Below are 23247 nucleotides of genomic sequence, written 5' to 3'. Positions count from 1 at the left end.
ATATAACAGCCGAACACACTCGTGGCATTCTTTCTACAATGGAAATCAAATATTGTTCGGAAAGTTCTTCCCAACACTGTTGCAGAAGTTCCCACAAATGTGTTGCACTTGTAGGTTGCTTTGCTTTCACCCTTCTGTCCAGTCCATCCCAAACCAGCTCGATGGGGTTTAAGTCTGGAGACTGTGCTGGCCATTCCATGATTTGAAGCCTACCGTCTTGTTCTTTTCTTCTAAGGTAGTTCTGACATAGCCTGGAGGTATGTTTTGGGTCATTATCTTGCTGTAGGATGAACCCCTGACCAACTAGGCGTATACCAGAGGGTATTGCATGAAGCTGCAAAATGCTGTGGTAGCAGTTTTGGTTCAGGGTGCCACTCACTCTGTGCAAGTCGCCGACTCTGGATCCAGCAAAAGAGCCCCAGACCATCACGCTTCCTCCTCCATGTTTGACAGTTGGTGTCACACACCGAGGAACCATCCTTTTGCCTACTCGACGGCGTACAAAAGCCCTGCGTGATGAACAGAAGATTTAATCGGTCCATAAGACCTTCTTCCAGTCTTCAGTAGTCCACTGGCGGTGCTTCATGGCCCAGGCAAACCTCTTTTTCTTATTTTGCCATCTTAGCAATGGCTTTCTTACTGCCACTCGACCTGTCAAACCTGCAGCTCGAAGTCTTCTCTTCACAGTTGAAACTGAGACTTGCTTACTTCGACCAGTGTTAAGCTGTGCTTGAAGCTGTTGTCCTGTGAGCCGCCTATCACGCAAGCTGTTGACTCTCAGAAACTTGTCTTCTGATTCTGTTGTGGCTTTGGGTCTGCCAGACCTCTTCCTGTCAGAGTTTCCTCCAGTTTCCAAGTGCCTTTTGATGGTGTAGGAAACTGTACTCACTGACACCTTGGCTTTCTTTGCAATTTCTCTAAAGGAAAGACCTACACTTTTAAGGGTTATAATGGTCTGTCTGTCTTCCTTTGTTAATTGCCTTTTTCTCGCCATTATGAGAGCAATATACTACTTCCTGCAGTACAATACTGTCCAAATAATGCTTAAGAGGGTGTAGTAACACAGTCTGTTCCAACACTGCTTTTATACAGACAGAGGGTTTGTAAGTAATCAACAAAAGTTGGGACACCTGTAGGAATTGTTGACATCAACTTTCAAGGCTTAATTTACTTCCATTACTGCAGAACAGCTGTAAGTTGTTAACCCATTACTTGTTCCCTGAAAAAGGCCTTTTTGTATAACTCTGAAATGTACATTATTTTTCAGTTTTTGGTAACCTCTGACAGTTTACCGCTTACCTTTGTACCATTTCAGGTTATTCACTGGACTTGAACTGCTTAAATTTCAATAAAAACTGGAAAAATGGGGGTGTTCTAAAACTTTTGACCGGTAGTGTGTGTGTATATATATATATATATATATATATATATATATATATATATATATATATATATATATATATATATATAAATAAATAAATAAATAAATAAAACAAAATTAAAAAAAAATTTTAAAAATAATATGATATCTTGTAACAATTGTAAGTCGCCCTGGATAAGGACGTCTTAAGAAATAATAATAATAATAATAATAATAATAATAATAAAAATATGTTTGCATTATAATAACTGAATATATTTTAAAGTGCATAATACATACAGTATAAACAGAAATAATGGAACACCAGTGTTACAGTACAATAAAAATGACAGAGATTGTAAGGCTCTGCAATGTTCTTGTGCCATCAAAAGATAACTACTGTAATTCGCAGAGTAAGTGCAAGATTTTGCATTTTATATTGAACTTTACCTTAACGTTATGCAAATGTTATACATATTTTCCATTTTGCCCTGCCAAGAAAATGAGAAAAAAACAAACAAAACTGCAGTACTTGCCTTTTTCCTTTGTGCAGCTTTTCCAGGCTTCAGAGAATCCAGGTGAAGTTGTGCATGGCTGTGTTTCATCTGTTCTACACAGCTGTCAACAAGGCCAGCTAAAATACATTACCAAGCACATTATGCAATCTATTAAAACGTATTATGTTTTCAAAGTTTTAAGAAAAAATACAATTGTAGTGGCATGCAATTTGAAAATGTATTAAAAAATACAGTAACAAAACAGTGCAATTTAAACTAAAATAAAATAGAAACATAGAACTGGGTCTCTTAAAAATGTTTAATACATTTTTTTGTTTGTAAGGCAATGGAGGGGATAAAGAACAAAAAATATACTAATACCCCTAGACCAGTGGTTCCGAACCTTTTTCAATGTAGGGGCCGTTTTATATAAAGTATTTATATAACGTACATAACAATGAGATTCCTAGGCTTGAATCTTCACTACTAGTTCATCAAGAAATGTTGTCATTTTACGTTTTGAAAGTTGCTGATGGCAAATTCCTATTTCTTTAGTTTTTTTTCACATTCTGAATGCTTTGTAGATCAATGGCATCTCAATTTTGCTGGATTTTGTTTGACAAAACCTCCTGACAAATAATGCACTGGGGCTTGGGTCATCCTCAGATCCAGTAAATGTAAATACCAGTGCTGGTCATCGCAGCTGTTACCTAGTGTAGCAAATTAATCTATCCACTTCTAATGCAACGTATTGCACTCACTGATAACTATTGCACATCCGTAATAAAAGAAAATATATAAAGGGGATATATTCAGACTATATACATGTCTTATAATTATATATGTGGTTAACCCTTTAAGGACCAAGCGTTTAAGTGGGATGCTCCCCCAAGACCAGTTTTTTTTTTCAGCTGTAGTTGACTCTCTTCCTATAAAAATTCACTAGAAATCTATTTTTTATAGTAGCATCTTGGAATAGGTGTCCTTTTTTTCAGAACACTGGGGAACATTATAAAGCACTTCAGAAACCATATAGATATAGATACACGTACATAAATGTGTTATTCTATGACCCGAGGGATCTTACAATAATTCCTGAAGGTTTTATTGATACATATTGATGTTTGAGCAAATTACAAGACATACTTGTTTTCACCTGTGTGATTGGAATGACATAATACACATTTATTATAAGGGTATTTATAAGCAATAATGGACACAATTATTTTTTTCAAAATAAATATTTATAAATAAAATAGTTAATTCCATTATTATCAGTAATAAAGAAAACAAAAACGTACCTGACAAATTTAGTTCATTAAATAGTATCTGCTTATATCCACTTGCTTCTTGATATTTATAAATGTTGTAAAAACATATTAAATAGAACAATGTTCTAATATAAATATAAGTCAAATACATAATATTTACAGTGTTACATAATATTTACAGTTTTTTTCTTAGCTGTAATCAAATTCTTGTGTCACGTTTTGTTTCTTTGTGCTATTAAAAATGAAATGCCTGTCTCAGTCACGATGCACGAAAAAACAAACAAGCAGGCAGTGAAATTATATTCCTCCCTTATGACATGCGTGAACAAGCTGTACTGCAAATTCTGGTGGCCCAGCAAGTCAAAAAAGTGTATTCTTTATTGTGTTTACCCGATCACAGGTCCAGAATGACACTTCGGTATGATCGTGTTTACACCATCACGAGCGGTTTGTTGTGTTGCTTAGAACTGCGTAACCGAATTTTGGGAGTTGTTTGCGGACCACCTGGAGATTACTCGCGGACCACAGGTGGTCCACAGATCATTCAGAAATCAGATAGAGTAATTTTAACAGACTACCTCCCACCTCCACCCCCACCTGCCACGAAACGTGGAATGTGGAAGGACCTTGCTCAAGTCTTTGTAGAGATGAAAGTGTAACATTTATTTGTAGTTTCATAAAGGTTTACCGTGTAAAGCATGCATCTGTGCACTTGAACTGACAGCAAGCAATGACATAAGGGTACTTGCTGCTACTTTCTTCAAAACATCTTCAGATGATTTTCGCTCAAAGCTCTATAAGAAAAGGAACAAAGAATAGTCAAATAATACGTAACCATGGGTTACAACTGTGTAATCCTGGCAGTTAATTTAAATCTTGTAAAAATATTCAGAAATAAAGACTGTACCAAGTAACTGCACCATTGTAGTGCAGTATGTGTCATTTGAGGTGATCCAACAGCACTGGCTATAGTATCGTACTGAGCTTGATTTATGGGTTTGCAGTGATCCTGAATTTCTAAAAGAGTACTCTGTCGAAACTGACAGGTTGAATTTGTTGTTGTATTGTTGTTGTCTGTAGCAGAAGAACTACTAGAAAAGTGGATTTTGAGAAGTGAAAGCATGTTTAGCATGCTGGTGGTACAGCAGACGAGATGCACTTCTGTGATACTGGAGCTCACTTTGACAGTAGGGACAAACAGAGGAGTATGACTAATGTGCATTAAAAAAATGTATCCAAAAATAAACAGGTTAATCGCAAAAGTTAACTGCGATTAAGTGACTGCCCTAAAAATATATAAAAATATCAGATTTCAACTCTGGTCTGTCACAATAAGTGAATACTTGAGAACTTAAATTGTATCAAGAACATTGTTTCATGTTCCATACTTGCATGCATACTATATACGTTTTTTTTTTGTTTTTTTTTTATCAAGGTCCTTAATGCTCATGACACAAAACATGTACTTCCAATGAGTGCTAGGGTTAGGCTATTTTATTACTAGAAATGTGCAAGCTTGAACATCATGATAGTTTCATTTAAACAGACCAGGCTGTATCTGTATACTGACTACTGTGAATTCAAAAAAGCCATCATTCACCCAAAGCTCGGTAGAGATGATTTTGCAAGCCTATTTTAATAGGTATGGTGAAGGAAGAAGATGTTTACAAAGCACTGTGTTGAACTTTAAGTGTCTCTTTTGAAGGTTTAAATGGAAAATGACAGTTAGAACTGAATTGTGACATCAAAGCATGTCTGCAAAAAAAAAAAAAAAAAAAGGGGGGGGGGTCCTGAAAACCCAGTGTACACCTGTTTCATATTGTGGTTACCGGTTTAATGATTGCACCACAGGCACACATAGAAAATCAATAATGATTTAAAGGTGTAGTGTTTAGTTTAGGGTTGTTGAATGTGACGCTTAATTCTGCTGCTTTTACACTTAGACTATGTACACACACACACGCTAAATGCAGCTGTGAGTTCACCATTTGCTCTAAATACAGTTTGTATACACACACAGCAACTGTGTGTGTGTATTACAACCGCACTAACACAACCGCAGTTCATGCTCAGTGGATTTTTGCGCAACTAATGATGTAAGTGTTTCAGACATTTCCGTGTGATAAACATGGCTAAATAATATTATATATATATATATATATATATATATATATATATATATATATTTATACACACACGTATATATTTAGGTACCTGATGAGCCAAGTTGATTTTGTAATACTGATGAATAGTAAATTCATAACAATAGTAAATAGTGCATACATAGAAGTACAGTTGTATAATATTTTGTTGTAAGAAAAAAGAAAAATTGCAAAAATATTTTGCAACTTAAATAAAACAACATGGGACAATTCGTATCCCCAAACGCCACAGTGCCACCGCAACTCGTTTTTCCACGATACCGAGCGTCTCGTCTGTGTGTTTTGGCACTCCAGGAAATGTCTCAATAAATGACAACAACACATATACGACTCCTTAGACATCCGTACATTTTTTAATCCAGTCATTTGGAAACCATTCAAGTCATTCCCACAAGCCTTCTGGTCGGAAGATCGGCCAAATGTTTTGATCTACCATCATGGTACTGCAGATCGTCGCCACTCTATTTAGCAGTCTCCGCTGGTGTTGCAGAAAAGAGCAGAGCTGTGCTCGACGAGCTCTCGATCGATTACGTACAGTACTTTCTTCCAAAAACATAAACGAAAACACAGCCTCCATGTTGTCAGACAAAACCTCACGATCGGTATGTGATGATGGCCCGAGTTCAGTGGTTTGTTTAAACAGGGAGTCACTCACTTCAGTAATGAAAGGTGTGTGTGTACAGCAGTGTGTGTGCACGTAGCCTTACAGTCCTAAATCTTACAACAGTACTTTAGTGTGGAAAACAATTTTAAAAAATTGCTTTAAATCTTAACAGAAAAAGAGCTAATTGAACTTGTGATTATAGTACCTCAAAAAGCCCTGTACTTGCAATTCTATAAATAGAGTACATAGCTGTATACCAAATTAATGAGATACTCTTGCACTGGTTGCTTGTTGCAGTTTTTGTGAGTAACCCTAACCTATAACATGATAGGATTACCTGTAATATCAATTCACAGAGTTGGCTTCCTGATGACTCATTTAGAAGTTCAGTTAAACCTGTGTTATGGACTGAGCTCAGCTGTGTAGAATCCTGGATCTGTCTTTTTGCCTCTTCGGACAAAAAAACTGACAAAAACTGTAGAGCTGAAGTGTAAAGGAAGCAGTCTGTTGTAGAAAGCTGCACACATGCGGAAATTGTACCTAAAATGAAAGAAAATCAAAACATAATAATAAACATATCTTTAAGCAATGTATCTGGGATAATCTCACTGAAAACGTACACAATTTTCCTTCAGGGTCCTGCTTATACCTGGTTTGAAATGTGGTACAGACTGAGACACATGGAAGGGATTGGCTGACCCAAGATTTGAAACTAGTACAGTCAGATCCAATTCATTCCTTTTAACTCTCAAACTTGTTTGGGGGACCCCTTTTTAAAAACTGAAAACTGAAAAAGCCAAACCACTAACAAGAAGAAAATCTGTACTTCAGTGACTGTAAATGTTTATTGTATGTTGTCTGTAAGTATCGCAAGGCCTGTATTGCAAGGCCTCACCACAACAGTTAAATAACATTTCTTCTGAACATTAAATAGTTTCCACAATTTCCAGGAGACCCCCTAGTTAACTTCTTGAGAACCCCTGCTCTAAAGTCTCCTCTATTTTTGCACGTGAATAGAAATGGTAATAATACCATACTAGGAAAACAATGCAGCTCCTTTAAGTATTACCTGTAAATGAAGTCCAGTGCTTTCTTAAAGCTGTAGAAACATATGGGAATGTGAGCTGACTGTTCTTCCTCAACAGAGTAGCCATAAGCATGAACAAGTCTGTCCAAGTATGGTACAGTGTGGATTTTACTTCAGCATCTATAGTGGAGGTTAAAAAAAAATAAAAAATATTTGAATCATTTGGATCATAAACACTTTTAAGCTTTATTGGGGTGCTAGAGCAGTGAAAATCAAGTCACACAGTAAGTGCAAATACCTTTTTTTGCTGTAAATCTTAATATATAACCCCCCCCCCCCAAAAAAAAAAGGACCAGAAGGCTGGTGGCTGTTTAGCAGTCAGTTACAACTTGATACTTGTCTGTGGTATGCTTGGTTAGGGTTTATAGATCAGGAGTGATAACAAAAATACCCAACATCACTTAAAACCAACAGCATACAATTGTGGCACCAACTGCATTTTGAAATATCTGAACAGCTTATCGTTTGTATTATGTGTGAATAATTATAAGATTTCTGACAATCTTCTTACCAAAATGATCCTTGAGATGTGTTGAAAGAATGGCAAACACATTTGTCAGCAGTGGCTTCAGTACCTCCTCCTGATTTATAATGTCATGGTTTATGATCAAGCAAGATTGGAGCAGTCCAGAAAAGCAGGATATATACTGGAGAAGGCTCAACACCTGTTTGAAAGCAGAAGTTATAGCATTTTCAACCATAGAATATATAACTAGCCAAGGCTAGACAAATACTTGATATGAAATGGCAATAGTATGCAAGACTATTAAGATCAAAAATGAGATGAATAAATAATAAAATGAAGATGTGAAGAGAAAACCTGAAACATTTAAAGCAAAGTAAGAAAAGTTTAATTGATATCAACGTAATTCTGAAATTACACAAAAGTGAAAATTTTAATGGCAATAGATAAAAACTTTAATTGTACTGACCTGAGCTTTAATATCTTCTCTGTAACCCGGAGTAGAGGATGGAGACCTGAGCTCCCAGAAACATCTTTCTAATAAACTGGCATCAACCAAACTGGGAAATTACAAAAAAAATGAAATTATTATGGTAATCATTTTATTCTTGAAAATTACTTTGGTTCACATGTGAGCTCATGTTATTGTACTTTGAGTTTGTATGTGTACAGTCTGTCATTGTGGAATGCATCTGATAAGTCACGTTATACTATAAAGCCGGATAAGCACGCTATTTTGAAGCTCAGCTTGCACTGAGGATCAGGGTTCTACTAATACGTGTCCTTTTCCTGAATGGCTATATTCAAAACTGTCCATTTCAATTGCCCACCACAAACTATCAGGAGGTGAATATGAAGTTTGCTATCCACTTGGTAAAGAGCATCTCCTCTACACTGTTATGAGGTTTGCCTTATTCTGAGTTATGTTCTTGCATACCTGAATCATCATCATCATCATCAAGAGTAAATAATAAACCACAGTTTGTCACAGCTAGCAATTTACTACATGTTCCTGTAAAATAATTATTTATTTCTTAGCAGACACCCTTATCCAGGCTACTTACCAATTTTAAAGGTTTTTTATTTTTTAGGAATAAAGGCTGCTACACAACAGACGCGATGCGGCACGCGAAATTGTGCAGCAATGTGACAAAATGAATAGAACCTATATTTTTGATAAGTACAGGCGACACGGTAGCAGCACCAGGGCAGCACTGGAGCGACGCGAAATAAATACGATTGAATCCTATTTTTTTGCAATTTGTCGCATGTCAATTAGGATATTGAGCAATCAGAAAACAGCTTCAATGCATGTGGTCCAGTAGGGTATCCAAAATGACAGAGGAAACAATAATAATTGCCGTTGAAAAAATACCCAGAGCTTTATGACAAAGGCCATCAGAATTATAAACATACAGATTTGAAAGACAATATATGGGACTCCATTTTGAAGGAACTGGATAAGCCTGGTATGGGTGATTTAAATCGCCATATGTGTTGATATACCGTCAAAGACACTCAATTTCTACATCATGTTAACGAATATGTACCAGTCTTGATCATAGTTTTGTCAATAATCATTTTTTAACAGTTGTATAGATCTGGCAGTTTTCAAACCTGTCGTGTCGCTTCTGGTGTGTATGGTCAAATCGCATCGCGTCTGGTGTGTGGCAGTGCAGAAAGGACACCCTTGTGTATATTTCTATTTACTTAATTCTAGAAAAATTGTACCACTAAGGAGAATGTATTTGTTATTTTCTTACCTTTTTATGATTGCAATAGTCAAAATACTATGTTTTCCTGTTTTGTTTTTTGTTAAGTCTTTGATTAAGATTCAGCAAAATAAGATTATATAAAGCAGGGTACAGTTTATACTTAATTTATACTTAATATATACACTGGTTAAAGTAGAATTGATCCTACTAAGTATTATTCTTTTCTTTACCCCTCTCCTTTTTACATGGGGTGTGGGTTATACAAGGAGTGCACGTTACAAAAGGGGTGGTGCTTATACAACGGATGGTAAATAAATGCTCAGGCATGCACACAATGCACAAAGTGTGCGCAATACATAGGATTTATTCTGAAGAATCATGGTATACATGTCTATGGCTGGCAACTAGAACTGCAGATCAGATCCTAAACTCAGACCAAAGTGCCTTACACAATATTTGAGTAATTACAAACATCATAAAAAGATAAAAGGTTAAAATAATAATAATTATTATTATTATTATTATTATTATTATTATTATTATTATTATTATTATTAATAATAAATAACATTTTTTTTTAAATGTATTTGAAGATATTCACTCTGTAACGGGGGTCTGTGCTGACTATCTGGCGCATGCGTGGTTCTGCAGGAAGAGGGCGGCAGCCTCGTAAGATTCACCTGTCAGTCATGGCAATGACACGGAGATGTGGGGAAGTGTGTGTGTTGGCTTTCCCTCTCTCTGAGTTGCTGAGAGGCGGGCCTTGGGGGATTGCTCGGCCCATAAGTACAGCGCTTGGTTATGCATTCGGGTGGCCGGAGAGAGGATACCCAGTGACGCTGGCGGAAGACGCCAGTGTAAACAAAGACCTGAGGGAGACAGCCTGCCTTAAAATAAACCAAGAATTAAAAGAAATAATTACGTCCCTGAGGGGACGTGTGTAGTTATACGGGGAACTCTGGCCACCCCAATGTATAGAAGATAGCTGAGTGTAGGTCAGAGACCCATACTGACCGGCTTAGCGACAATGGGGGCACTGCGTAAGCAGCACTTTTTGTTTTGTAGTTTTATTTTTCCCTTTTTCGTTTCGCCTTTGGTTTTCATTATTATTTTTGAGCACCTGTGAGTGTGCCTGCCAGAACCTGTATTGGCATTACTGTGGACCTGACTACCGTTGTCGGTATTCAGGCCACAGACAACAGTGCCCTCTGCGGGCTAAAGAAAATAAGGGCTAAAGAAAATAATAAAACTGGGCACCAGCGCGGTGTTGCAAATAAAACTTCTGTCTCCCATGTGTGTGTCAGTGAATTGCCCATCACCCTTCCACACACTTAAAACTAAATCTAATTACATAAGTATAGAAATAAGCTTTCTAAGATAACATTTAAAGCTATTTATGTTGTACTATGCAGACTGACAAAAGAAGGCGTTTACCTGGTTAAAGAGGAGAGAATGTGATATTGATTAATAGCGCTCAACGTGCATTCTGGTAAAACAGCCAACAGATTAGTCAGCAGCCCACTGATTGCTGATAAAAGTGGAGGTGTAACTATAACACAATGGTCTTGAGGCATGCCTGATGTCCTGGAGTCCTCTGTACTCAAAGAGGATGTGTCTGTGTCACTCTGACCTTCAATACAAGGAAATGGAAAATAATGGTAAATGATAACTGCAAAAAAAAAAATTAAATACTGTAGTAGGTTTATAAGGTAAGAACTTGGTTCCAAAATGCCAACCTTGGTGATAGCGCCTACTCCAGTCTTTAATGTACTCCTGTTTTCAGAACACCTTAGAGTGTATACAATACTGTCTTTGATTTTTGTATTTACATAGTGAGCATGGTATATAAAAACTAAATAAATTTCAGGCATGAAGAAAATAAAAGGATCACTGTAGTGGCAAAACGGCTATGAGCAGAATAGGTGGTATTGCTGTTTTGTACTGTATTTTCTAATTGGTGTTCTTGTCTGTAACCTTTTCTACCACTGTGTACAGCTCATTAAGTGTTTCAGCCTACCTTGTGCCATCAGTCTGTTAGTTGGGGTATCCGGAGCATGTACCCTAGACACTGAGAAGGCAGATATCTGCCTTTCAGCTCTGTCTTCTGGCAGGACCTATGATAATAAAAAAAATACATGCGTCTGTCTGGAATTTCTGCTGACAAGACTAAGGGCTAGATTTACTCTAAATTGTCATTGGCTATGTTTACAACAACTTTTCGCAGACAGAATGGAACATTCTTTTTCTAGATTTGTGATGTCATCATCATACTATACTTTTCTAGATTTTGGAAATGTGCATTGGTATAATTAACATGCCTACCCTAATATGCCACACCCACCCAAATGCTGTATTCTTCGTACAATGAATGAAGCCAGCTTCATAAAGACCTTTTCATTTATTTAAACTACATTGTTAAATCTATGTAATATGGGGAGAGAGCACTCAGAAGAAAAAAAATACCCATTTAAGCATATTGAACAATTACAGTAAAGAAATCCTCCCATTTTGGAAATAATTGGAATAATTTGTAAGTTTTAAACAAGTGAAGAGCACTTATATTTGGTCACTTTAAATGCTTCTGCACATTACATGCCTTTGTTTTCAACACAATAACATTTTTGCTGCTAATGTAGTCTTGCCCCACCCTGTAAGACCTTTCTGCAGGGATTTTGAGCTTAGTTTTAAAATGTCTGTTGACAGGAAATTGAAAAAAAAACTAAAACGTTAACTATGAAGGTTCAAAGGATTAAAAAAAAATAATAATAATATCTTAAACAGAGACAAAGCCAGTTAAGAAAAACAATATTCTTATTAATAATAATAATAATAATAACATTTTTTTTATTTTTTTTGGTTCCTGGGTAGTAAGTGTTATTTCCTAATTGCTTATGCCTCAAAAGTATAGAAAATTGCTATTATTCCCTACAAACTTTGCTTTTGTGACCAGGACAGTGATATTTTGAAATTTACCTATTTCCAATGAGAAAACGGGTGAATTTGTGTCTTTTCGTTCACATAAAGTCAGAAAAAAACAACATATGAATCCAAATTAACATGTATTTATACTAAAGTAATACAAAAATGACTACAAAAGATTTAGAAGAGAGTAGTTTTTCGAGATTTACGATTATACTGTAAATCACTTTCACGAATCAGCCCCCAAATGTAGTCTCCCATCATGTTCTCCTTATACTGTCCTTGGTAGCGGCGTTCAAAGTCCAGTATATCCTGGATGAAAGTGTGCAAGTTGCAGATCAGAGGAAGCGTCACCAACCTTTTTCCAGCTTCTTCACCCGTCAAGATGGGCTCTGCTTCTGCCACAATGTGACCAGTCTGTTCGAGGCAATCGGAATCGCCTGTAACCAGAATGAGTGGCGCCTCTTCATTAACAGCTCATCCAGGAGCCTCAAAGCCGTGCTGCTCCATAATGGTAACAAGTACCCGTCTCTTCCCCTCGCTCACTCGGTGCACCTCAAAGAGGATTACAACAGCATCAAGACCTTGCTGGACGCCTTGAAGTATGATGAGTACGGCTGGGAGGTCATAGGAGACAAAATGGTGGCATTCCTGATGGGTCTCCAAGGCGGTTTTACCAATTTTCCCTGCTATCTTTGCCTTTGGGACAGCAGGGACACCAAGGTGCACTACCACAGGCGGGACTGGCCACAGCGGACCGAGTTCTCTGTGGGGAGGAACAACGTCAAGTGGGAGCCACTGGTGGACCCCCGGAAGGTGCTGATGCCACCACTGCACATCAAATTGGGCCTTATGAAACAATTTGTCAGAGCTCTAGATAAGGAGTCGGCAGCCTTCAAGTACCTTCAAGACTTCTTCCCCAAGCTGTCTGAGGCAAAGGTCAAAGCCGGTGTCTTCGTCGGACCACAGATAAAGAAGATCCTGGAGTGCAATGAATTCCCCAAGAAGCTCACTAGTAAGGAGAAAGCGGCTTGGAACAGCTTTGTCGCAGTGGTTCGGGGCTTCCTGGGCAATCACAAGGCCGAAAACTATGTGGAGCTGGTGAAGAACTACGGCACAACGGGCTGTAGGATGTCCCTCAAAGTCCATATCCTTGATGCTCATCTTGATAAATTCAAAGAGAACATGGGAGTGTACTCGGAGGAGCATGGCGAGCTCTTCCACCAGGATATACTGGACTTTGAACGCCGCTACCAAGGACAGTATAACGAGAACATGATGGGAGACTACATTTGGGGGCTGATTCGTGAAAGTGATTTACAGTATAATCGTAAATCTCGAAAAACTACTCACTTCTAAATCTTTTGTAGTCATTTTTGTATTACTTTAGTATAAATACATGTTAATTTGGATTCATATGTTGTTTTTTTCTGACTTTATGTGAACGAAAAGACACAAATTCACCTGTTTTCTCATTGGAAATAGGTAAATTTCAAAATATCACTGTCCTGGTCACAAAAGCAAAGTTTGTAGGGAATAATAGCCATTTTCTATACTTTTGAGGCATAAGCAATTAGCAAATAACACTTACTACCCAGGAACAAAAATTGTGTTACATAGTGTAATAATAATAATACAGGAACCATAGTTCTAGTTGTGTTCTTTGTAACAGAAATGTAAGTGTTAGTGGAATACATGACTAACACCTTAAAGCATGGTTTACCAGTGATATCTCAATTCATCAGTGAAATAATTTGCTGCAATGGAACCTAATGCAATTCATATGCCAACATTCACAAAAAATGAATACAGCACAAACGAGAAACAGGAACAGTTTCTTGGCCTTTTAAATCAAAGTTTTAAATCTAACGCCTCCTACCAGAGTACTTGATGTGGAAAGAGAACTTGACATCTGACTATGATCAGACAGGCTAGATGGACCTCTCCAATGCTTCATTGTATCATCAAAATCTGTTGACGATCATGAACATGTTGTTACTTTGCATGTGAAAATCCAGGTGACATATCTACATCATTTTCTGTAATTTTGTTTTGGCACACATTGACAGTGTTATGTTGTTAAACATGTCACAGTTTGCTAGTAAAACAAGTATATTGCATTATCAGACAGACTAGTTAAATCACATTAATTATATATATATATATATATATATATATATATATATATATATATATATATATATATATATATATATATATATATATATATGCAACACAAATCACCCAAATTACAAGAAGTGATGTGTTTTTATTTCTACCAAATACACAGTGGCTTTTACCATCCTTTCCATATATATATAACCTACCTTCAGTGATATTGCCTGTCAGAGTGATGCTAGCTCTGGGATAATTCAAATCAAAGGAGTGCCTGCCTAGGTAACATGTCTTCACAATTTGACTTGCGTGTTCAAAAAACTGGCAGTGATAGAGAAGAGCCTGGAGAGCAGGCAGCCCCACCAGTGATAGGCCAGAATCTTCATCATGAACACAGGGGCTCTGGGGGCGAACAGACAACACTACTGAAGTTATAAAGGTTATGTTTAAGGCCCGTTACTCTCAGTTTATACAGAAATGTTCCCAGGTTTTACAAAAACTATAGGTCAGTATTTATCGATGTCCATCCAAAATTTGGCCAAATTAAGTACCAAGAAAATCCATGCCTTTACATGTGGTAGAGACATACTGAATTTAAGTACTGATACAGGTTAACTCCACCAGCATTACACTGTTTGCATTCACAAAAAAAATACACTGATAAATTCCAAGGAAATTTTCTATAAAACCAACTGAGAATATAGGCCATTGGTTGCAGTGAGAAATAGCATAGCTAACAACTACAGATTATCTTTTATTAAATAGAAACCAAGTGTGAAAAACTGTGTGTAAAAATGTGTTTAAAAAGAATAGTTAATCCTGCTTTATTTGGGTGGCTGGGCTGCCCAGTATAGTTAAAAAATAACATGTCACATCTCCGCTATAAAAAATAAGGAAATGCTTTTTAAAATCACACATCCAGACAACTACTGCACTCACATGTATAGTATATACATTGAGAAGTCTGGCTCTTATACATATTCTTAAAATCAGAAACGGAGTCATGTTCCGCTAAACAATTTGACATCTCCCAGTACAAACTGTAGTATTTTACTTAGCAGATTTAAAAGGTAATTCCTTTGCAGTTTACTAATATATGAAACACATGTGGTTTATTCTGCCTCCAAAATAAAAGGTCGATATTCCAGTATTTAAAAATGTGTCTGACTAGTTCCCTGCACAAATAAACTTTATCTAATCCTCACACTTACCTGCCAAGCAAAATCTTTAGCTTCCTCAATATTAGCAGGCATTGGCATCACCAGGAGGTTTTGTAGAATAAATGCAGCCTAGAATAAAAATCAACAGTGCCATCTTGCTGTGCAAAAACAACAGGACACAAACACCAATACAAGTTGAATCCTGATAATCAGGAAGAAAATTGTAAATCTACACGGTAACATGTGAATGTTAATTTAGTTTTCATAATTATAACAAATATTTTTTTAAAGATCTGGCTAGTTATATATTCTGAAATTTCGACAGTTAATTATTTTAGTGATTAGAACTAACCTCTCTACGGACCATACTGCATTCTAATTGGTCAAGTAGGATATTCAGCACTGTTCCCCATAATCCTCCAGAAATGTTCTGGCAGCTTGCTGCGAGTGCAATGCACCCACTTTCCACTGACGTGAGAGCTGATCCAATTCCTAGACTTGCAAATCGTACCTAGGAATAATAAACATGTCTGCTTTTAAACAATGTAATAGTCATTTTATAGTCATTTCAGAAGTATCAGGAGATGGCAATGTATTACTTATAGAAACAGTGTTTCAAACCCTAGACAACACGGGACAATATGTGATCTGATAAAGTCTCACCTCAGGGTCCCTGTCGAACCAGAGTGGAATGAGCCAAGCCAACCCTAATCGAGTGGCTGCCTGTTCATCAGTGTTTTGGTCATAAGCCAAAGACCAAGAAGATATCCAGTCCTAATGAATTAACAGTGCAAGAAAACAAACAGGTAACATTAGAATATGTTTTTTGAAAAGTGTTATTATTAAAACAGATGCGTATATAGCCAGTAACTCATAGCCAAAAACTTTAAAAAGGTCAAAGCTCAAGGTAATTTTTTTTTTTCTTTTTTTTTTTTTTTTTACCTACCTCAGTCTTTGTTTGTGCAATCATTTCATGAGACAACTGAAGCAAGCAGAGAACAGCACTCTTTGTGACTCCTTTGCCCATAAAAGACAAGGCGTTCCTGCCCCATTCCACATAAAATGAAGAAATAACCTAAAAATAAATTAATATGTTCCATTAGAAAGCTAATATAAACAACTGGCATTTATCCATGTAAACCTAAACCTAAAATAAAAATCCTATCAAAAAAGTGTACAAAAGACAAAACATGCTAGAATAAAAGTAGCAATAGCTGATTTTTTTTAATTCAATCAGTCGTTGAGGACAATCTGTAATTATGAGAGAACATAGTCTTTTATCTGAATGATGATTTTCCCGGATAATAATACTGTATACGGTTGAAGTGTGCTTCCTCTACACCACACATTGTAAGTGTCTCAATATTATAAATTACTTGTACAACGTGTACACCATAGGACTATATGTTGCCAAGTCACAAAACTTGTGAGAATATAAAATAAAAAAAAGATTAAATGCAATTATTGTATGGATGGCAAAGCAGACTCGCCAAAACAGTTTAGTTTATTTTTAAAAACACAGTGGAATTGAATACAACATAACACACACCTCAAGGAGTCCAGTTAAGTACTTCGTACACAATGAATCAGGCTCTTGTGTGGGGGAATGTAAACTCCATCCAGGGAGGACTGTGACATGGACCATTCCCCGCAAGGTTCTCTCCAGTGAGGGAAGCCCATAGAAACGGGGAGCATCTGACACCCGAAGACACCCAAGGAGTTTGGCAGCCAGCTGAGTCCGAAAAGGACCAGCCAAAATCAAACATTTTCTGCATTTAAAATAAATAAATAAATGACTTATTACAAAACACATGGAAACTACATAGCAAATAAATTGTGAAATATTTCACCTTGTTACATGCCAACAGGTATTCTCATTGGATATAGGGCTCTGGTATTCAATAGGTGATGTGGCCCACAATGGTCTTTTTTAGTGGCTCCACAGCTAGCCCACCATTATTAAAATGTATACTTCTGGTAAACATAGTGGCAGAGCAGGAGCTCTCCACATGCAATTACTGTAAATATTAGTTTTTTGTTTGAAAAGAAGAATATGCTAAATATGGCAGGGCTGGGGTAAGAATCCCCTCTCTGCTAAAAACATGTGTGGAATGTGGCCAGGGGTTTAATAATTAATGACAACCATTAACTGGGAGAAAAGTTAGTTTTAGAGAAGGGTTGAGAGGAGCAGGGTGTCTCTGTCCTGCACTGAGATAGCTGCTTGGATGCTGGTTTATTTTGTATTTTTGTCTGAACCTTTTTGTTTGTTTTATTAATAAAAGTGACATAAACCACTTCTGAAAGTGCAATCTTCTTCTGCATTTGCTATTCTTGCCATTTGCCTTGATCGCAACGCTACCCTTCCACGTGTCTTAATAGACTTAACATCCAAATTACTTCTTACTGCTTGCACGTAAATGAAAATACCACTATTTTAGTTTATTGTAGCTGCTAGGTTTTCAATAAAAAAGTGTTATTCAATGCAATCTCTGACCATGTTGTTTACTAGGCTTATTTGATTTTTCTTCCTCACAAAAAATGTCAAATCAGACTTTGTGTTGTAAAGACCTTGATAACTCTACTCTATAAGTGGGTATAAAGCACCCCTGTTTATTATTTATTTGCTTGGCCTCAGATATTACTTAATATAGATTCAACATATAGTCTGGTACTTGAAACTATTATTAATTTAACAGAAGGTAATTGGGTTCAGAGCAGAAGCGTTTGTTACATTGTTGCTGGCAATATTCTGTAAAAGGGCCACAATACACTGTAATGGATAGTGGAGAAATCAGTCTAGTTAACCTGATGTAAAAGTAATGACTGCGATCACTGTTTATCAATTCACAAAGCATACATTGGATTAAGCACCTAGCCACACGTGTCAGTTCATAAATTATCAACAAAACAATTTGAGAGGTCTGCATCAATACGTTTCTAGACAGCCCTGCTTGATGAGATAAAAACTCCCACAATAAATTATGCGCAAATGTTGAATTGCTTTGAAATATAATCTACAGGTATTTACTTCTGTTACACATGTTTAATAAATAAACAAGGTTTGATTGAAATATAATTTACTGTAGAATTTGGTATACTAAAGCCCAATTGGGCCCAATTCACAAAAGGAATGTTTAAGGAATGTTTGAGAACAGTGTTTATAACAAATCTTCAAGATATAAATAACACTGCTTTGAAAAATGTGAAACTTCTAACCAGCTCTAAAACAGTTTACAAAAATGGTCTGATGAACAGCAAACTTGATTAAATGATCACAATGAGTTTCAAAACCCGTAACAATCATTTCTTTAGAAATAAATAAAGGTCAGCTGTGTAACCTAGGGTTTCAGCTTTGAATATAGGTGGAAACAAATTGGTGCTGCAAAAAGCCCAACAATGAGGACCTTATTTTCCTGACCCCTCTACCTGTCAGTAACTGATGTGAGTAAGTGAAGTACTGTGTTGAAAAATCCTGTCAACTCCTTTTGGAGTCTCTGGTTGATGACAGTCTGTATTTCCTCAGCTTCACTTTGGACCTGGGACTCTGTGCGCACTAACACATTCAGCAACGGCTTTGTTTCCTGCATAAAGAAAAAAAGAAAAGAAAAAAGAAACACCAAGGTTTACAATATTACATATCAGGCACATTAAATCATGTTTTGGTGTATGTCTTTTCATGATTTCAACTTCGAAACAAAATCAAGGCAGTGTGTGTCTTCTAAAAAGACTGCCAATCATTGGCACAATATGAGTAAGGTTATGATTGTGGAATGGTTATTTTTAGCACATTTCACAGAGAAGGTGTGGCAAAAAAACAAGAATACACTGAAAGCTCACCAAATAATGTAGTTTTAGCTACATCAACATACACAAGAGCTTTTAAACAGTACACCAAAACCAATGATATAACTGTTACTTTAGAGTACATGTACAGTTTTCCACGATTCTGACACCGCATGTTGTAAAGAAAGCCTCTGTAAGTCGGTAAACTTCTGTTTTCTGATGCATTTGTTCTGTCTTTTACAGAAAACAGCTCACTCACCGTTTTATATAGCTGTCTTTCCTACTGCAGATTCAACAGTGTGTAGCTTCTGTTTATGTAAAGCGCTTTCAATATGTTTGTCACAGCTTGCTTTTCATTTGTAATCCACAGGAACATTACATGCTGTACAAAACATCATGCCACCACTTTCATGAAATGTCCCCTTTGGCTTTTTTTCACTTCTCTGCTTAGCAGTGATATTTGCCACTTTGCTTGTACTTCTGTTGTCATTTTTTCTCCCCATTTCACCCCATAAACTTCCAATCCACTCATTTACATGCATGCTCACTCAGCTACAAATCTCATTCGCTGACCTACATAGCAGATTTGTATTTTCAGTGCATGACATACTGCATTTTTGATAGTTTTTGATAGGATGTGCTCAGTGATAATGGATTACAAAAGAACACAAAGTAATTTTTTTTTATTTTTTACACTTCTCCAACCGAATATTAATACTAAACTTTTGTACATACACGGCAACATATGACCTAGAGACAACATTATTTCTCAGCATTTACCTGTTTAAGTACCACCTCAAGAATCCACTGAAGATCTTCACTGTCAGTTTCGCTCTGGTGTTTAAAGAACTGGTTAAGAAAAACTACAACATCCACTAGTAGTTTCTCATCATCAGTGCATGCTGGAAGCACTTGCAGGAACCTTGGTTTAAAAGATAACAAATTATTATTCAAATATGATTTATCCTATGGCGTGTCTTCCCTTACATTTCTTTTGTCTTTACTAAACTCAACCTTTAAACTGGCACTTTGTAAGTGAACACATCAACAAACATGCCAAACCAGATTTAAGACTTTGATATAATAATAATAATAATAATAATAATAATAATAATAATAATAATAATGCCAGTATAGATAAGGTCAACTCGACTATTTCTCAGGGACTCACAAAATACCGTAATATATCATTCACCTTTTAGAATACATATTTGACTGGGGCTCTTTCTCGGAACACCTTGAAACTTGTTTTGTTGCGAGTAGATCTGAATAGAAAATGTGGCTAATAGTATTTCAAACATACCTGCTTAAAGCAGAGCGCCACTCTAGAGTTTTAAGCATGCTCTTACTGCTGTCTGGCCCCTGCTTTAGAGACAGCTTGTCACTGAGAAGGTAGAAACGCATCCTTGTTAGCACCGAGCTCACAGTGCCATGGGCAACTGCACTGTTTATAGTGTCTAAACAGTTCTGCAGTCCAGTAGTAACGTGTGTTACTTTCAACATCAAACTTTCAACAGGGGACAACTTCAAACGATCCAAGAATCTGAGAATAAAATGGAAAAAGCAGTTTGATTGTTTATTTGTAGAAAGAAGAAACACTGTTAATGAGGTATAATAGTGAAAGCAGATTTTTTGGGGCAAAGGAAGTGAGATGACGGAGAGGACAGTTAGGAATGAACTACTTTGGAATAGCACATTCTAAATAGCGATCAGTAGTTATTGACAGTTAAAGAGAAGGAATCGTTTTGTTGAACTGCAATTCATGAACTAGGCATCTGCACATTGTTGAATACACAACAAGAATACAGTGATATAAAAAAAAAAAACACATTCATCCAAAAACTAGCAATATTTTTCCAAACCATATAGAAATAATACATCAGTATTGTTATCTATAAAAATGTCTAACGTTAACATTATCCCCAGAATGCATGAAAAACTGACAATGTTGAACAAGCCACACATCCTATGTAATTCTATCTTGAGCATTTTGTGAAATGTGTGTGCAATCATTCTCTTTCTTTAAATAGGGCCCAAGGAGTTAAATATGATCTATATCTTTATACTGTATTAGCACTGCACATATTGTAGAACATGTTTATTAGACACTAAAGCAGGACAATATTACAGTACAATATGTTTTAAAATCTTACTCTTCAGTTTCCATTTCGTGGCTCATCATTTGTTCCAGGAGGAGATCAATCCCATTGTACCATGCACGATTCCAGGCACACTTCAGCATGTCCCAGGCAGGTTTTACAGTTAAAGGATCAGAAGAAGGTGGAAGCACTGTGCAGTAAGGACTTACCAAATGATGGGTCATAACGTGGAATGGGAGGTTGTACCTTTTAATAGACAGAGCGTGCAAAATATAGTACTTAATTATGAAATACTTGTTTCTTTGGGTCTGCACTCTTAACTATAACCACTAAAGTTCAAGCTGATCAACACATTTTTACAATCTTGTGTAATCATAATACATTACAATAATTAAAAGGAGCACAAACAAGTATTGTATCAAATTTAAAAAGCAAGTAACTACATTTGATAATGGTATAATAAATGAATACATGTACTACAATGACTTAAATCTTCCCCTTAATGTAACTTGGAATTAAACTTCCATGCATGTTGTCCAACACAAATAAACTAATTTTGTTGAGCTTTTCCAGTCCTCTTTCCACCAAAGTAAATCTATAATTACTACAACTGGCAAGATTAATTTTACTTTAAACATACAGGTCTTATAAAACAAACACTCTGCTGCATGCAAAGAGTTACATAAACTGAAATTCTGAGCACCCCACAGCTACTGAAAGATCTCTTCATAACCCTGAGGGGAGATTATTTTGATTTTTCATGGATAAGAGAAAAATGCTTTACATATTTCCTTTTGGATACTGCCGAAACAAAAGGGATACATACAATCCAGATTTTAACAACACTCTCCTGCTTGACATGTGAATTGATTCAAAGCATGTTAGTGTTACAGGCACAAATGTGGTCTAACCTGGACCTAATCTGAACTCACAGCATCAACTGAAACCTCCTACCATTTCTACTTGTCTGTAACACATGCAGTCAGGCATACCTCAAAGCTCCATACTGACGACTCAGCCCTTCCCCTAATTACCAATTGGATTTACATGTATATTGTTAACGTGAATGATTTTAGACTATATAAATGGCAAACATGTGTTTAGTATTATGCACTGATGATAGCAGCAGGGGCTGCTGAAACGTTTGCATTTTAGCACTTTTGAGCACTTTGTCACTTTTTTTGCACATGTGAGTGTGAATAAAATTAAACATATTTCTACTTTGGGCTTTTTTTTTTATTTCTGTCATTTTGTGATACACAGTTTGCGAGCATTAGACTTTTTTAAAAACCTATTCAATGTCCCTTTGCAATTTGTTTCACCTTCATGCAGCTGGATTTCATTTCTGTGCTGAGTGGACCCAGTTTTTCATTCTTAATGTTCTTACTATCTGTGCTCTACTTGTGTCTGGCAAGTGTAAATGTTGGACCTATAGCAAATACCTAAAATTGAATTTGGGAAATAACCTAAATAACCTGTCAGTTGACAGTCACATTTTTGTCATTGGACAGTTTTTTTTTTTTTTTTTCTTACCTTCGAACAACAGTAACAGGTATACTGAATGGAGAGGGGGGAACCAAACAGCTGGGTAGATTATCTATCCTGTGTATAAAGAAAACACATACGTACATTAGGAACATGATTTAAAGGGTACATAAGGACCTTTTTATTTTATTGGGTTACATGTTCCCATGTGTTGCTACAACTGTTTACGTAAGGTGTGTGTATTGTTTTATTTATTTATTTCTTTTACATTTTGACCACTTTTTTAAACTTTTAAGTTGCATTCTCTGTCTCAAGATGGCTTCACATGTACCTGCATGGACCTCTCAGAACTACATTTCCCATCATCCTCCTGCTCACATATGCAACCGAGATGGATTTACCAGTGAGCAGGAGGATGATGAGAAATGTAGTTCTGAGAGGTCCATGTGAAGCCATCTTGAGGCAGGGAATGCAATTTAAAAGTTTAAAAAAGTGGTCAAAATGTAAAACAAAAAAATTAAAACAAT

General features: G+C 36.4%; 1 protein-coding gene across 3 annotated transcripts in view; it reads right to left on the bottom strand.

Moving 5' to 3' along the window:
- Positions 1-23247, bottom strand: part of rttn (rotatin) — a 51683-nt gene that overhangs the window by 11429 nt on the left and 17007 nt on the right. For 2 of the 3 annotated variants that reach the window (XM_034000529.3, XM_059023110.1), the window contains 20 exons: positions 22769-22837; positions 21290-21481; positions 20440-20679; positions 19917-20058; positions 18780-18934; positions 16903-17122; positions 16300-16428; positions 16017-16127; positions 15706-15864; positions 15405-15482; positions 14406-14595; positions 13958-14049; positions 11177-11273; positions 10594-10789; positions 7914-8004; positions 7493-7646; positions 6964-7101; positions 6232-6434; positions 3817-3922; positions 1897-1994 (listed from right to left, as the gene is read on the bottom strand). In XM_034000529.3, coding sequence (XP_033856420.3) covers positions 1897-1994; positions 3817-3922; positions 6232-6434; positions 6964-7101; positions 7493-7646; positions 7914-8004; positions 10594-10789; positions 11177-11273; positions 13958-14049; positions 14406-14595; positions 15405-15482; positions 15706-15864; positions 16017-16127; positions 16300-16428; positions 16903-17122; positions 18780-18934; positions 19917-20058; positions 20440-20679; positions 21290-21481; positions 22769-22837 — 2860 coding nt within the window. The remainder of the gene's footprint in view (positions 1-1896; positions 1995-3816; positions 3923-6231; positions 6435-6963; positions 7102-7492; positions 7647-7913; positions 8005-10593; positions 10790-11176; positions 11274-13957; positions 14050-14405; positions 14596-15404; positions 15483-15705; positions 15865-16016; positions 16128-16299; positions 16429-16902; positions 17123-18779; positions 18935-19916; positions 20059-20439; positions 20680-21289; positions 21482-22768; positions 22838-23247) is intronic. The other variant, XM_059023109.1, reaches the window with a different exon arrangement.

The sequence above is a fragment of the Acipenser ruthenus genome, chromosome 4 (assembly GCF_902713425.1).
Source record: "Acipenser ruthenus chromosome 4, fAciRut3.2 maternal haplotype, whole genome shotgun sequence".
Classification (NCBI taxonomy): domain Eukaryota; kingdom Metazoa; phylum Chordata; class Actinopteri; order Acipenseriformes; family Acipenseridae; genus Acipenser; species Acipenser ruthenus.
Note: the sequence above shows the minus strand (reverse complement) of the source record. Positions and strands in the feature narration are given on the sequence as shown.